This window comes from Hemicordylus capensis, chromosome 4, assembly GCF_027244095.1.
Source record: "Hemicordylus capensis ecotype Gifberg chromosome 4, rHemCap1.1.pri, whole genome shotgun sequence".
NCBI classification, from domain to species: Eukaryota; Metazoa; Chordata; class Lepidosauria; order Squamata; family Cordylidae; genus Hemicordylus; species Hemicordylus capensis.
In genome coordinates, this window is record NC_069660.1 from 93,690,703 (window position 1) to 93,707,032 (window position 16,330).

Below are 16,330 nucleotides of genomic sequence, written 5' to 3' on the forward strand. Positions count from 1 at the left end.
AGGCTCACTTCAATTATTCTGGATCCAGCTCTCTTCAATTATTATATCAGACCTATTGTCGATTATATAGCTAATTCATCCTTCCATCCATCAAAGCTAGCTGACAGACAGGTTAACATCTTGCTATATGCGGGTGATGCTGCGATTCCTTCTCAGACCCCTGTAGGCCTTCGCAGAGCGCTTCGCTCCTTGGGTCTTTTTTGCAATGAATACACCCTAGAAAACCTAGGGAACGATTGGCAAACCTTACAGGTTGAAGTGAGATGGGCCTCGCCCAAACAGAGTAGGCATAGATTATGGCCATCTTGGGAGGGCAGTTTAGCATTACACTTCGTGCAGCGCTTAAAAGTCTTACTGCCCTTAGGGGTTTGCATTGTACTCACTCCTTTAGCCAGTCCGCGATCAGTAGCCGTTGTATCCGTCCTTTCTGTCGTCGTGTTGGTAACGCACACACTAGAAGGTCCGTAAACAGTCCGGGTCAAGCCAGCCAAACAGATTAAGGGGTAAAGTGCGTAGAATAGTCCAATAGGTAGTCCGTAGTCAAGCCAGTAGATGTAATATTAAATTCTTTTGAAGGAACTAAGATAAGGAGCCGCAGAAATCACAAGTGATCCCTCCGGCGGTCGAAAAGGAACTGAGGGTGCCTGCGTTCCTCCCGCCTTAAATAGCCACGTGGTCACGTGGGGCAGGACGCAGGCGCTGAACAGGAGCTGTGGAACTCGATACCGAGAGACTTCCGCGCAGGCGCAGAACCCACTCTAATGGTATTAACGGATCACGAACCAGATATTAAATTATAGTAAGACAAAAATCCTAGCTTTTGCAAAACGTCCAAAGATCTTGAATTGGTCTTTGGATGGGCATAAGTTGGAACAAGTTAAGAACTTTAAATACCTAGGTGTTGTTTTCCAGGCCTCTACAAGACGTAGTGCACATCTGCAGTACATCACTCAAAATGCACAAAAATCGTCAGCAGCTATTCAATCCTATTTTCATCGGGGGGAGTGCTCAATTTGTCCCAGCAGCACTTAAATTATTTTTAGCTAAATCCTGCCCTCAGATGTTGTACGGATTGCAACTGGGTCCATATGCTAATTTTGCAGCTTTGGAGGTCATTCAGACAAAGTTTTTAAGATTTATTTTGCAGACCCCTAGATGCATCCCAAACGTGATCCTGAGGCTGGAAGCTGATATTCCTAGAGTGGAGGCCCGGGTATGGTTTTCCATTTAAAGCTGAAGTTACATTTCTTTCCTACAGGAAATAAATTTCTTTCCTTGCTCAACTTACCCTTATGGGTATTTTTAACTCCTGTTGGAAGTCGTCATTTTTTTGTAAACTAAGCCTTTATGGCTTTAGCTTAGATGTCCTGCTGAAGATGGGATTCATCCGTGTGAGATTGGCACTAAAACAACAGATCTATTATATGGAGGCGCAAATTGATCAGTCTTTAATCCCCAAAGAAGTTTTTGGGGGGCTACAGCCCTATAACATCAAACTTGCGAGTTATTTAGATAAACTTACAATTGCTAAATACCGCAGGATGTTCATGTTGGCCCGATCTAATGTATTACCTTCAGCTGATTTGGAGGGTAGGTTCAGAAGGATTCCTAAAGAACAGAGACTATGCCTGTATGATTCCGGAGATCGGAATCGATTTTTCACATTTTACTTTACTGTTCCCTTTAGAGAGACTTTTGTCAACCTTTTATTGCTCTGCTATTGGTTGATTATCCAGGGCATACAGACATATTTTATGTTAATTACTTGCTTTCTGATCAGAAGGAAGAGATAATGACTAATGTCACAAAGTTCTCTGTGGTGGCTAGGAAAGTTAGGCATCGGAAAGTAGATGAGCTCGTGTAACTTGGGGTTTATTTGTTATGCTGGGACATTATACCAAACTACTATAAGCACTGTTGATTCTTATTTGTACATATCTTTTGAATTCTGGTCTTTGACCATAAATAAACTTGACTTGACACGAGTCATGATAGTCAATTGATGGTAATTTTGCCCAGCAACCCACACAACGTTTAAACCTTTTCTTAATATCCACTGCCATTAAAGGCACGCCCCAAGGCTGTAGCCTTGGAGCAAAAACTGAATATAGTTCCAAAAATACCAACAACAGTCCGTAACACGTAAGAATAGTCAAATACAGGCCAAAGTCACAAATTTCTTTTCTTTTCGGTAAACGAATCTAGATGAAGCAAGGAGCCAGCAATGGGGTGTTGACGCTTTGGTGGTCAAACAGAAACTGAGAAAATGGAGCCCCAGCTGCCAATTACAATGGAGGCACAGAGCACGTGTAGGGCAGAGTGGGCGTCACAAGGAGCTAGTCAATCTACCCATGAGGTCCCTGCGCAGGCGCAGAATCCGATTCCTTATGATTGCAATGGATCACGATCCAGATCTTGGTGTTTATGATCCCAAAATGTTAATTGGCTTTGTCTGAAGGCTAGCATTTGTGTATTTTAAAAATACAAGAACAGACATTCATTTTAGAACATGAATCTTTAAGATACATGGAGATGTCATTTAATTTTACATTTATTTCAGTATTAAATACTGGTATGAAAAAACTACTGGAGCTGCCAAGGTGAACGTATGCCCCAATGGAACACAAAATTATTCTTAACCTGAATGTAGAATCACCATAAAACATCTGTATAAAGAGGCGTGTGCATTTAATAATTTTTAAAATGTAACTTCAAAAGAAGTCACATAAGAAGCTCCAATTAGGACTTTAGTGTGATCTGGAATGGCCACTATTTTATAGCTTAGAAGCGCTCTGGAAAGTTTATGGACATACACATATAAAGATAAATTACCTTTAGGGATTTTGAATTTATCATCCTTCTTGTACCACAAACAACCTCGCTGGGTAGCCATTATAGTGATTGGATATTCTGTCTGTGGACTGTCAGGGGCCTTCAAAGCAAAATCAGTTGCTAGAATGGCAAACAAAGAGGGTGTTACTACACTTTACAAATACTTGTCTTTCTGAAACAAATGGCCCAAACCAACAGGTTATTGCACTGATCAATCTTCTCAAATAATCCAGAAGGGTGCAACTGGTAACTGGCACAGAAGTTTTTTATTATTTGCTGCACAAATGTATTGCAACAATCTGGTGGTTGTTGGTATTATGCAGCATTCTAAAATTTCAGATTCTGCTGTAATCCTCAATTCTTTGAGACAGAAAATTCAGCTAAATACATCTGTTCTACTGACTACTGGCATAAAGAATTTAAAAACTGAAACAGTTTTAACCAGGAGTACAAAAATAAGTCCAGATCACATTCAGATCCATGCTAGATGTGTACAATGCCATATCTCACTCACCAATAAATTTGTTTTCTTCAGGTAGGTGTAAGTCTGGATTCAATGCAAAGTCACTGGCCCACATATCACTCCAGTATTTATCAACATCTGTGAACATAAATGTGCAGAGCATTATCTAATCAAAAGTGGACAGACTCAGAACTATTAAGGATTCTATACCTAGCTAAGCCAACTCAGGTTTGGACTGGTGTATGTGTGTGTCACACACACATCCACACTATACCGCACACACCTCAGTGTGCATTTGCAACAAGCCATCAGTCCGTCCAATATAACCAGACTTCTATGCAGTTCACAGATCTAGTTTGTGGCCTTTTGTTAACCAGGAGAGAGATTTCACTGCCTAGTGGTTCCTTAATTCCTCAAAGCAGAAGCTCAATGATTCATAGTAAGATGAGATGTACCATTTCAGTCTATCCCAATATACCATACAGCAACATCTTTAATGGCCTCTCTGCATCTGAAGTTACTTTATAGGACTTAAAGTTGTTTTACCTTCCACACTGTATTGAGTACCAAACCACTTCTCCTTCAGATGACACTGGCCTTCATGGGAGGCAGACAGCAGTATAAGATTGGCTTGCTGAGGACACAGCTGCTTAAGAGCTGAAGAAATGATCTGCAAGGATAATGATTCAAATGTAGCTTGCCTCTTGTTCATACAAAATTACAGGAGTTTATTCCACTACTTCATTTTTAAAACAAAGGCATGAAGGACTGTACAACAAGACCCCGGTGGGATTTTGTGTCTAAATCTGAAATTGATTGTAACATGACCCAAGTGTTTTCTTCTAAGGCCATAACAAGGATCAAGACCTAGAAAGTCCACTCACCTCTGGCTGGTATTCGAAGAGAAGCTGGTCTCCTGTTAGAATGTCCTCTTTTGGAAATAGCTGCATATTTTCACAAAGGCTTTCTACATACTCAACTGGATCAGTCTGTAAATTAACAGTTCCGTTTCACTATCTGATCATTTGAACATTTGTTTCTTAACTTTTCTTTTACTTGATCTTAAAGGGAGATTCAGACAATCAGTTTTCTACTCTCAGTGTGCACTGACTTTTTATGTTCCTATGTATCAATCATCAAGCAGAACCAGTTTGCATGACTGTGCCCTAGATTTCAGCAGCCTGCCCAGAAAAGGTTGACATCCAGTCAACCTTGTGCTGGGCTTTTGCAGACAAAATAATTTCACTTTATTTCCAACCACATAACAAATGCAGGTCAATGTGTGTTTGGGACTGAGGGGGAACTTATTCATCCAAATCTACCCTTAGGCTCAACCTGAATTTGAACCTGGGGATGGGGGCGAGGAAGGGGATCATTGATATTAACTCAGATTAATAGCTTTTCCTACAAAGGACTCTGAAACCAAGTTCTTAGCTGTGGAGATTTAAGGCACACATTTAAGACAAATAGTAATCACTAGTCACTGACTGAAATCTTGATGAATGCCGTGCACCTGCAATCAAAAGCAGCCCATGAGGCAGCTACAGTCCCACTCCAGCAGCACAGCCACTCATGTGCAGCGAGGGGGGGGGGATTGCTAATCTCCCCTTCTCCTGGAAGTGCTTTGTGCAACCCAAAAGTTATGTCCCTGAGGGCTGCACAGCCCCCAGAGACATTTCAGATTACACAGAGCACTTTCGGGGCAGGGGAAGGAGAGAGTGGCAAAACCATACCAACACCTGTATGCAAGCAGCTGTGCTGCTGAAGTGGGACTGCAGCTGCTGCACACATGCTTCTTTTGATTGCACATGCACAGCACTAGTCAAGATGCTAGCTACTGTCATTTTGACCACATCCATCTTGTTTAACAGCTAGTTAGAAAGGAGAAAAATGCTGAAAGAATAATAAAACCCTTTCTTTCTCAGACTTGTGTTTACCTGCTTTAATTGTACCCAAGTAATACCCAAGGTTAGTTATGAAGAGCCATGATCAGACTGTTCCAAAAATGGTATGACACCTTCACACATCATAAACAACTGTCCTATTAGAACTCTAATACAAGGAGGGTCCAAGCAAAGTTGCAAGCATTATTTTAAAATACTACATGAAAACCCAAATCTACACTCAGCACACAATGCATTCAGAAATTAGTTCACAATCTATATTGAATTTAAAAGATTCTGTATTAGAAAACCTTATTTACAAGACTCTTGGTCCAGATCAAACATGACACTTGGATGATCTATGCCCTGATCATCTTAAATCTCAAGGAATGTTTCAATGATCCCAATGGGCATTTCCAGTTTGAATACTTCTCAATACTCAATAAGAAGCCAATTGCAAAGTAGGACTACACAAACACTTGAGATTTATCAGTTACAGATTTTTCAATAAAGAACACATGCTCTCACAGGCAAGTAAAATCAATGTTCCAGTTACAAAACTGTATAGGGGGTCGGGCGGGGCGAGGCAGCAATCCATCTTTAATCAGGGCAGGCAGAAAGACTAAAAAACCAGGAAAGCACCTAGGACATTAGACTTAGCATTTTGATTTAAAAGGCTTTCATGCCTAAAGAACAGTATGAAAGTTCTCATTTTCCTTAATATATCTAGACATTCAAAATGTTGTGTGGCAATAGCAAGGCTAAAGGCAACTTACAAAACAAAAATACTGAGTAAGTTCTAAAACGTTATGTTTACTTGCTTGCAGAAGTTTGATAAAGTAAATACCTGTTCCTGGTAATGAAATTCATTAGCTTCAATCTTCTGGATCTCTTCCCATATTCTGGGGGAGAAAAAAATGTGCCTTCATAAAACAGCCTAGAAATGAACATATGATTTCTGACAAATAAGTTTCAAGGCAAAAATGCAAGGATGTTTTGAAACTTTTTTCAGCAGTAATACTACTTCATATCAGAGATGTAGAGTGGACCAAGTTCCAAAAACTTAAGTTTTCCTATGGAAAATGTTCCACTTCTAAAATTTTCAAAGGCTGACATCAGAACACCACTGACTACATGCAGCAATGTGAGTTTCAGGTACCCTCAGGGATGCACCGTTGGCTTCAGAAAAGGGAAAATGATCAACATCACCACTTCTCCTGGCTCAAGCCACAGCGCAGCCATAGTCTCCAACTTGTATTGCTGCATGTACCACATTGTAATTACCTCTGGTCTGGCCCTGTTGTTTGCAACATTTTCACATACTGGAATACAACATGAGCCACCTGAAAAGAGAAACACAAACACTTTCAAGCTTTTGGCATCATGACGGAGCAAAAATAAGAAGTTTTTAAGCTGCAACTAATTTACCTCATAGAAATGCTTGTAACCTTCATCTGTCAGAGTCACACAAATGCTGAAGACTGAGTACGTTGAGTTCTGCTCAAATCCAGTCTCACCATTTCCTCCATATAATGCTAGCGCCCAGAATCTGTCAGAAAAGATCAACATACCATTTCATACACAAGATAAAAACCAGCTTATGTTGGGAACATTTCTAACACACATTTTTAACTGGCTGCAAGCAGAAAATTTGCTACCAGTGTTTCGGGATGCCCAGTAGATGAATTATGAACCCACTGCAGCAGTAAACAACTTTGCCCAGGCCTAACTGACACAAATTGTGCTAGTAGAGGAGCTCCTTCTCCCAATGATCTGGGAACTACCAAGCTCTAATTGGATGGATTCCATTTCTTCACAATATATTCTAGGAGGTAAGATAGTGGAACCTTTTCAAAATGTCGCCCTATATGCATGACAATGATACCAGCCAGTATTTATTCAGTTTGCTCCTATTATTTTCTGTACAATTAGATCTGTTGCAGATAGACAACTATGAGCACATGTCAACTACTTGGTTTACCACCTTACTACCTATAATGTTATCAACTTAAGTGTTTTGTGCTGCTCACTATGTGAACTTATAAAACAGCATTATTAGCCACTGCCATTCATGTATATTAACATTGTTTATTTAACTTTTTTTTAATGTTACTGACTACGTCAACCTTACCCATTTCTCTAAACAATTTTAAAGCTAACATTATTCCATACACAGCATTCTGTAACTTAAACATGTAGTAAACCAACATGCTTCCCAATAGTTTGCATTCCAGGAGTCGTAGGAAAGGAAAAGACATCTTGAAGAATGGCAATTAAATATTACAATGATTCTTTCTTTCTTTTTTAAAAATTTTATCTTTTGTAGTTGCCAATTCCATTAACTACCAGGATACATACTTTTTTCTAAGATATGATAGAATACTGCCTTTGCCTTCATGTCCAACCAGCCAGGAAATATAATGGAGTGGCTTCACCCTGGAAGAGGAAAAAACACCTTTCATGAAAATCTTAGTTTCCAGCAAGTAGAACAGGCATATCCGGAATTCTGGAATTTGAGGGATCAGGAAATTACAAACACCATGCAGTTCAGCTACCATGAATATTTTTAGAATATTCACAAAGAGAGATCAGCTGAAATAAAAGTTAGTTAAGCATGCAACTGAAACAATAAAAAATGACACCCCTGAGAGTGAAACTCACAGGCTGAGCCTGTGAATTCAATGTCAATAATTCAATTAGCTGAATGGGCCCACAAGAGATTCCACCATACCACAGAATGTTAACTCTACCTGTAATACTGTTCTTGTGGAGGAAGGGCCCAAGTGATGCTCAAAGAGTGAGTTTTTCTGATTGGAACAACTGGAGAAAAAGGAACAGATTAATTCTAAGAAATGTAAATTTAAAAGCATTATTATTCCTGCTTTAATCAAAGTTCTTAATTTCTCTCTGAAGAAGAAGAATACACAAAAAGCAGACAAATTTAAATAACTGCCAAGTTTAAAATGTAATACTTATACAGAACTGTTAACAATGTAAGTATTACCCATTCTAATCACTCACCTCTGTAAAGTTTGTGAAAATCAGGCGTGTCAAAAGGCTCTGTCAAGTGGCTAAACACTGGTTTGGGTAACTCACTTGTGGGAATGGGGGAAAGAAAAGACAGACAGTATTATACAACAGTGCTCCAATCCAGCAAAGATAATTCACAAATGCAATCAGGCATCAATGCACTGATAACATTTCTGGATGCAGCTCCCACCCCTCACCCTGCACACACACACCATTTACAAATGACCTGCTGGGAGCGAATGGCCAGTTTCAAGCACCCCCTCCTCAGTCTCAAAGATTCAGTAGTGCTATCTGTCCTTTTGTTCATGTGCATAGCTCACTGCTTTGAACAAAGATCTCTGGATTGGAGTCTGTGGTTAGTTCAAACACAACACAGGGGCAGGATTAAATCCTAGCTTTGCGTGACATCTTTGAATCTCAGGGGCACACATTCCACTGTGCCCTTTTTGCATGAAAGAGCAGGAAGAAATCTATTTCTGATTCTGGTTGAGAACAAGCCAGGGCTGCTCATTATGTCTGAACCAAGAGATCTTGGCTTCTTCTAACTAGAGTTCCAAAATAAACCAGGATGTGAATCAGAGTTTGGATCATGGTTCAGATCCTGGAACTCTGGGTCCAGAACACACATAACTCCACCACCAGAAATGTATGGTTCCTACATAGGACTTTCAGACATAAAAGTGCCTTTGTGAACCACTTTTGGAAATAAAACTGGCCACAAACCATGAAGCAAGTAATATGAAATTATGCAGAGTTGAAATCACCACACACTTCTTCAGAAGGTTTTATACACTGAAGGCACCAAAAAAGAATAGCTATAGATTTGGAGAAAATAAACTCACCTTAGGAACTTCTTTAACATAGACATGCTTGTTAAGAGACTTAAGCAATATGACACAATTTGTGCTAAGTATCCTATTTCCCTCCCCCGCTTCTTTTACACGAAATATTACCAAGGAATATAGTGTGTTGTTTGAAACAGAAGTCTAAGGGCACTGCATCCAGAAGATGATTTTCCAATATAGTTAGTGGAGGTCAGGCTGCTAGCGGGCACACCAGCAGGCTGCTCCCCAGCCAGCATCCAAGCAACATCGCACAGCAACATGGTACACTGTAACCATAATAAAGTTATACCACATTGGATCCAGGGTTTCCCCACACTAGATTGCATGCTGCTTTCAAATTTTCCAATTTTTACAATTAAAAAGAAATCACAAGCAAGGAAGAATTGCCTGATATGCCACACACACTTCTTTCAAACCTCTGTAACACCCCTCTTTTCCCCACCTTCCGTACTTCTCTAGGACAGTTGCAAAACCCAGCCTTTAAAATCACAGCTACCCATCTTTCCCTCCCCAGCATTAAGGTATGGGGTAGGGAAGCAGTACTGGGAGAGATAGGGGCAGAGCAGAGGATGAAAACACGCTTGGAATTTTATCATCTGACTTACATGCCAAATGGTGAAGATAATTTTACATTGTTCTTATTACAAGAATCATACGGGGAAATCTTACTTATTTGGGATCTCTGAGAAGATTTCAGTCACCCATGTTTCCAGAGTATCCAAGGTTTCTAGGAATAGGGAAAAAAGAACCTCAGCACTCAACTCATTTAAAGAGAAAATGACTTTCTCAGGAAAGAAGAGGCAAGCTGGAGAACCTGTTCACTGTCAGTTATTTTCAGGATGGGAAAGCAGTTAATTAATCAATTAGAACAGGGGTACAAACATTACAAAATCTACAGGTGCAACTGCAAATGGTACTTAATTACATTCAGTACAAAAGTTGATGTTTCCTACAACAGGCACTGAAAGTCAAGGCAACAACTGTGCATGTTTCAGCTCTGCACACATCAAGTTTCTCAAGCACACTAGAGTAGGGATGTGCCCAAACCGGTTCGGAGGCCATGCTGGAGGCCTCCGAACCGGTTCGGTTCCGAGCCGGTCCGGCGGCTCGGCACGGAGGGGGGTTGTAGCTTTAAGGGTGGGGGGTAGTACTTCCCCCCTCCCGCCGCTCTTCCCCCTCCGGCGCTGTGGTTTTTGTTAAAGTTTCTGGGGCAGCAGCGTTCCTCCCTGCCGCCCCTGCCCCTGTCGTTAGCCTGCCAGAGCCTAGGTAAGTAACACGCATGCGCCCGTTCCGGCGCACGTGTGCACCCGCCGCCATGCGCGCGCTCCACATACATCACACGTCGACATGTGACGTATGCGGAGTGCACGCGCGGTGGCGGCGGGTGCGCACACGCGCCGGAACGGGCGCATGCGTGTTACTTACTTAGGCTCTGGCAGGCTAACGACAGGGGCAGGAGCGGAAGGGAGGAACACTGCCGCTCCAGAAACTTTAACAAAAACCACAGCGCCGGAGGGGGAAGAGCGGCGGGGGGGGGGGACTACTCCCCCCCCGCCCTTAAAGCTACAACCCGCCCCCCGTGCCAAACCAGACCGGTTCGGAGCCATGCACATCCCTACACTAGAGGAGTTAAACAATGGACCAGTTCAGACAATATATCCACTGGTCCATCCTAAATGTGTGGTGGAGAATGTGGGCATGTATGTGCCCCCCCATCACATGGTGGGGGGCGGTTTTTCATCTGAACCACTCCTAAAGGAACAAATTAAATCCTACATTAATGTAGTAACACAATCAGGTGGCAGCAGCAAAGTGCACCAAGTAGTGGTGGTGGGTAATACCCATGCTCCTCCCTCATGCATTTAGGGCAGGCCAGTAGATATATTGTCTGAACCGTCCCCTTCTCAAAATAAAATTAGGGCTAGTCTACATATTACAGATCCCTTCTAAAAACCATCTGAAACAGCTTTGGCAACTGTTACTGTGTGGAACAATTCCACACAGTGTGTCATTACTGTGTGTGGAGAAACTCCACACCACTGCTGGACATCCCTACCAGCTGCTGGTGGTAACATGGACATTTTCCCTGAAGAAGCAGCATCATACATAGGCTATTCAAGTGGCTCCCAGAGAAGAGTCTTAACATGCGGATTGGACAGTAAGGTTGGAAAGGTTTATCTCCTTACCAAGAAAAAGGTCTCACTGTGTTGGTAATGGCAAACAAATTATTAGGAAAATTTGCATAGCAAATATGTATCCAAAAGTATATACTGTCAGCTCCAGTATCATAGGCTGGAAACTGAGAAAGCAAAAGAATTTCTCTTTCTCCATAATCAAGTTACTGTACCAAGTATATGATTTACCCAACACAGCAACCTTCAACTAGACTAATTAGGGGCTGGGTAATGTGGTTACTTAAACCTATATAAACAACAGTGCCCGAACACAAGCCTCTGTTTCAAAAAGGTGAAGTGATACCTAATGTCCTTACAGGGAAAACTCCTGTTCTGTATTTATAGATAATCTAAGAAGAACCTCTACTTTATCAAGATTAATCAGAACCTAAAATAGGACTACAGAAGTATAAGATCAGAGAGTGCTTAACCAAATATGACCACATATTTCTGGATTAAATCAAGCTGCTGTTCTGTCCAGGACAAATCAAGGAGAAGAGCTTTTATACCTCTTGCCAGTGCCGAGACAAGCATCAATGTGGTATATCCCAGTTTGGATTTATAGCTGCAACTAAACAGACATTACCTTTAGACTGCACAACTAAAGTCATATAGTGAGCTGAATAATAGCGCTGCCAGAATTCCCTCAACCTGGTGTAGGTATCAATGTCTTTTTGTTTCGGCTCGTGTTTCAGTGTGTCTGCATTACCTGCATAAATAATTTAAAAGGGAAAAAAAGTTCCTTACTCTCAAGATATTCTACTTGAAATTCTCATACTTTTGATCAAAAGGTCCAACACTCTCAAACAATATGAATTCAAAAGCAAAGCGAAAAGGTATTTCCGAAAAGGTATATAAGTTACAAAAAAATGTTCAGGTGCCACAGCAAAAAATCCTAAGAAAAATACTCTGCATTAACAAAGTATTTTGTCTTGTCTGAAGTCTACTGAAATTAAGTAGTCCTTTAGAGTAACTCCTGAAAATTTTTATTGAGCAACTTAAGTCTGAATGTCAGTAATTGAATCTTAAATATATTCTACTGTAAGGAAGTCTCACTGAGTTAAATGAAACTTTTTCCAAATAAGAGCACTTAGAATCACAGTCCTTTCCCAAAATTATATACTTACCCCAGAAGAACTTTTTCATAGGATGGCTAGACCTGGCAAGACTTCCAAACAACATCTCTCTTCGGTTTGCATCAGAGGGCCTTGCAAGTTGATATTCTGTTTTGTTTTGTTTTAAAAAGAGTGTGTAAATAGTAAGAAAAAGCTAAAGGAGACCATGAAGTATATTGACTACTATGTGCTATAGGAACACAGACACACAGTTGTGTGAACTTGGCTCTCTTTATCCCTTTTCTCCCTCCCACCTGTTAACCTCATTTGTTGATTGAAATTACTGCCAGAGAGTGTGTAATTAAAACTGTGAACCATATAAGCAGGTGATCCACAGGAGAAGTAGGAACACTGAGGCTGGCGTTTTGACACCCAAACACCTGTTTTTTGTATGCTTTTAACAACCTTTTAAACAATGTTCTTACAAGTTTTATCATCTGTTTTTTACGCAATAAATTTGAAGGTCTTAAAGAAATACTTGAGAGTCCTTTTAAATATGCGTATTGCATTACCAGCTTACCAATTTATAAAAAAAGAGTTTCCAGATATCATATAATACAGGACTTGAACAGCAGTCTTGACTACATAAGGGTATGAAAATGCACATGAAACTAATAGTTTTCCAGAAGTAGAAGTAAATATGAGCAGGAGACTTAGCTAATATTATCCAATACAATACCTCCTGCACACAAAGGACCAAATCCAGAGGATGATCTGTTAGCAGAAACTGATTTTTACAAAAAAGACTGTCCTCACTGGATAAAGATGCAAGTCTTTATAACAGCCTCTTCTGGTTATCTTCCAAAAAAGTGATCAGAAAGAATTTTTCTTTATCACATGTTGAACAGGGTATATCTGGGATATCAAGTGCTTAAATTAAGCAATTTCTGGTCGTCTTTGTTTATATCAGAAATTCTAAACGTTGGATCCCCAGATGTTATTGGACTTCAACTCCCATAATCCCAAACCAAAGGACACTGGGGCTGGGGATTATGGAAGTTGAAGTCCAATAACATCTGGGGATCCAACGTTGAGAATCCCTGGTTTATATTATCTTTCCCTTTTGACTGATCTGATAGTATTCTGCTTCCTTTTATTGAACAATTCCTTTGAAGCGCCAATGAATTCATGAAAAAACTATAAGAGCTTTATAAATATTAGAAATTCACACTCCTATGTAAGTTCTTGAAACACAGAAATTTTAGGAATGCATCATATTAGTTGGATTTGCTTTAAGAGCATACACAGATGCATTGTTTCATAAAAGAACATTACCAACATTATTATACGAAGGGGGGAAGTTTGTAAAGCTGAAAAAAAATTACAAGAAAAAAATTCTTACCACTGTCCACAGCTTCAACTTCCCGATCAATTGCATCCTGGATCATTAAAGGATGAATAAAAAACTGTGCCCACCTGAAAAAGAAAAATACTTAAGTTTTTAAATAAGTAAGTTTTCCCTTCCAACTGAAGAGGTCATTTGCAAAAAGAGAACTGTAGTGATTAACAATGTTCTCTGACAAGGCTGTAAACCTCCATCCATTCAGAGCGGAGGTAGAAATAAGACAGCAGTGAGGAAACAACCTGCCTAGCGAGGAGGAGGCTGTTGGTTTGAATCCCCACAGGCATGTTTCCCAGAATATGGGAAACTCCTATATCAGGCAGCAGCAATATAGGAAGGTGCTGAAAGGCATCACCTCATAGTGCACAGGAGAAGGCAATGGTAAACCACTCCTGTATTCTACCAAGAAAGCCACAGGGCTCTGTGGCTGCCAGAAGTCAACACTGACTCAATGGCACAATCTTTCCTTTCCTTTCCGAGAGGAAGTGGGAGGTGCCTCCTAGGCCACATCCAAGCAAGTCTTTCTTCAAAGAACCTGTCCCCTGCTAGATGGACCAGAGAGCACCCGAGTACTAGACCAGCAAAGGAGTCAAGTAAAGAGAAGGGGAAAGTGCAAGAGCCCTGGACTTGCAGCTGCTTGTGCTCATAATGGCCAACCATGCTTTACTGTTACAGCTGAATGCAGCCAATGTTTACAGAAAAAGGGCAAATAAAGGAAGCTCTTGTTATCCACGGTTTCGCATATCCATGATTTGGTCTTAGAGACCCAGTTTCACTATTTGTGGGTACAAAAATAAGCAAAATTTGCCTATCCACAGTTTGGAGTGGCCATAAATGACCCGGAAATGACTTCCGTTGTCATCTCCGACAGCAAAGAGCCATTTTGTGGCTCTTGGGGGGGGGGGGTGCTTTGGCAAATATTTGACCATTTTCAGGGTTTGCGTGGGGGAGAGCTGGAGAATAAGGTACTGTCCTTTTCTTCGCTTATTTTTGCCCCCTTTCCTTTTTCGGCCCCTTTTTTGTTTGTTTGGTTAGGAAGCTAACCCCCCAATTCTCATTGACTTAAAGTTTCGTATTTCGTAGTTTCCGTATTCACGCCTATAAGCAAGAATGGAACCCCCATGAATAACAAGAACCACCTGTATTCAAAAACAGAGTAAAAAAATGTGGTTAAACCTTTTCTTATATCCTAGGTAAATGCTTAAAATACCTATACTACATTTTTATGCTCCAACTTAAATGAAGCTATAAAACTGTTTCAGGCTAAGGTTGGGTCACAACTTCTTTATGGAACTCAGTTGGGGCTGGTTGGTGTTGTTACTGACATTGAAAAGATACAAACGAGATTTTTATGCAGGATTTGGAAATCCACGTTTGTCTATTGGTTTAAATTGCACTTTCCTTCAGCTGGCCTAGCTCCACTGATATTAACTGATAATTTTAAGTCAAGCTGGAAAAAAGGATTGGAGCTTAAGCTGCCCTATACTGGGTTTTCAAGCTAAGTTTTATTGCCAACGGGCTACGAAAAAGCCAGGAGAATATTGATGCAATGTTTGATAGATTTAGACCTCCAAGAGAATATAGCCAGTTTACCAAGATATGTTTTTCTTAGCAGTGGTTCTCCTCTGCTGAGACCTGCTAGATATTTATATTCCATCACAGTCCCTAAGCTAAGAAGAACCTTGACATTAGTTAGATTTAATAGTTTACCTACAGCTATTGTTGAAGGCAAATTCAAGAAGGTTCCTTATGGGGCCAGGGTTAGCTCGTGTGGAGCTGGGGTTGTTGAATCTTTTGTTCATGTTCTATTGTACTGCCCAAATTACAGAGATGCTCGGGCTTGATTAATCTTACCATTGCTGTCAAAATATCCAGGGCACTTGGGTGTTTTCTATTTACAAATTATACTGTCTGATAATAATGATGCAATGTCTTTAAATGCTGCAAAATATTGTTTTGCTGTCTGAAAGTTATGGCCTGAGTTAGCGGGATTTAGTGATGTGCACGGAACCGCCGAGGCGTGGTTCGACGCCGGCGGGGGTCTCCCTTTAAGGGCAGGGGGGTTGCACTTACCCCTCCCACCACTTTCTCCCCTCCGTTTTTAAAAAACATTTTTGGGGTGGCAGAATTCCTCCTTGCCGCCCCTGCCCCCGTTGTTGCCCGGAAATACCGAAAGTACAGGCTGCACATGCGTCCACCACGCATGCAGCGGGCACATGTGCAGCCCATACTTCCGGTATTTCCAAGCAACAACAGGGGCAGGGGTGGCAGGGAGGAATGCTGCTGCCCCCAAAACCTTTTTAAAAAACGGAGCACTGGCAGGGAAAAAACAGCAGGAGGGGTAAGTGCAACCCCCCACCCTTAAAAGGAGACACCCGCCGGGGTCGAACTTCGAACTGGCACCAGCATCAACCGGTTTGAAGGCCTCTTTTGCATGGCCTTCAGACCAGTTCGTGCACATCCCTAGTGGGATTGTTGTTATTTTAAGCTTTCTTAAAGTTTTAAATGATTGTTTGGCATCTATTGCTGTTATTAATGTCTGGATATTGACTGTATTTTAAAAAATAGTAGTATCTGATTTATCTGATCCTTGATCGTAAAATAAATCTGAAACAGTAGCTTAAATGAAGCTATTTCCTCTGTATC

At 40.9% G+C, this 16,330-nt stretch overlaps 1 protein-coding gene across 1 annotated transcript in view; it reads right to left on the reverse strand.

The window, feature by feature from the left end:
- Positions 1-16,330, reverse strand: part of NRDC (nardilysin convertase) — a 91,126-nt gene that overhangs the window by 46,167 nt on the left and 28,629 nt on the right. The window contains exons 5-18 of the mRNA XM_053249962.1: positions 13,685-13,758; positions 12,355-12,450; positions 11,814-11,936; positions 9,723-9,780; positions 8,200-8,273; positions 7,929-7,998; positions 7,537-7,614; positions 6,607-6,727; positions 6,463-6,521; positions 6,026-6,080; positions 4,180-4,284; positions 3,842-3,965; positions 3,347-3,433; positions 2,833-2,952 (exon numbers count right to left, since the gene is read on the reverse strand). Coding sequence (XP_053105937.1) covers positions 2,833-2,952; positions 3,347-3,433; positions 3,842-3,965; positions 4,180-4,284; positions 6,026-6,080; positions 6,463-6,521; positions 6,607-6,727; positions 7,537-7,614; positions 7,929-7,998; positions 8,200-8,273; positions 9,723-9,780; positions 11,814-11,936; positions 12,355-12,450; positions 13,685-13,758 — 1,244 coding nt within the window. The remainder of the gene's footprint in view (positions 1-2,832; positions 2,953-3,346; positions 3,434-3,841; positions 3,966-4,179; positions 4,285-6,025; positions 6,081-6,462; positions 6,522-6,606; positions 6,728-7,536; positions 7,615-7,928; positions 7,999-8,199; positions 8,274-9,722; positions 9,781-11,813; positions 11,937-12,354; positions 12,451-13,684; positions 13,759-16,330) is intronic.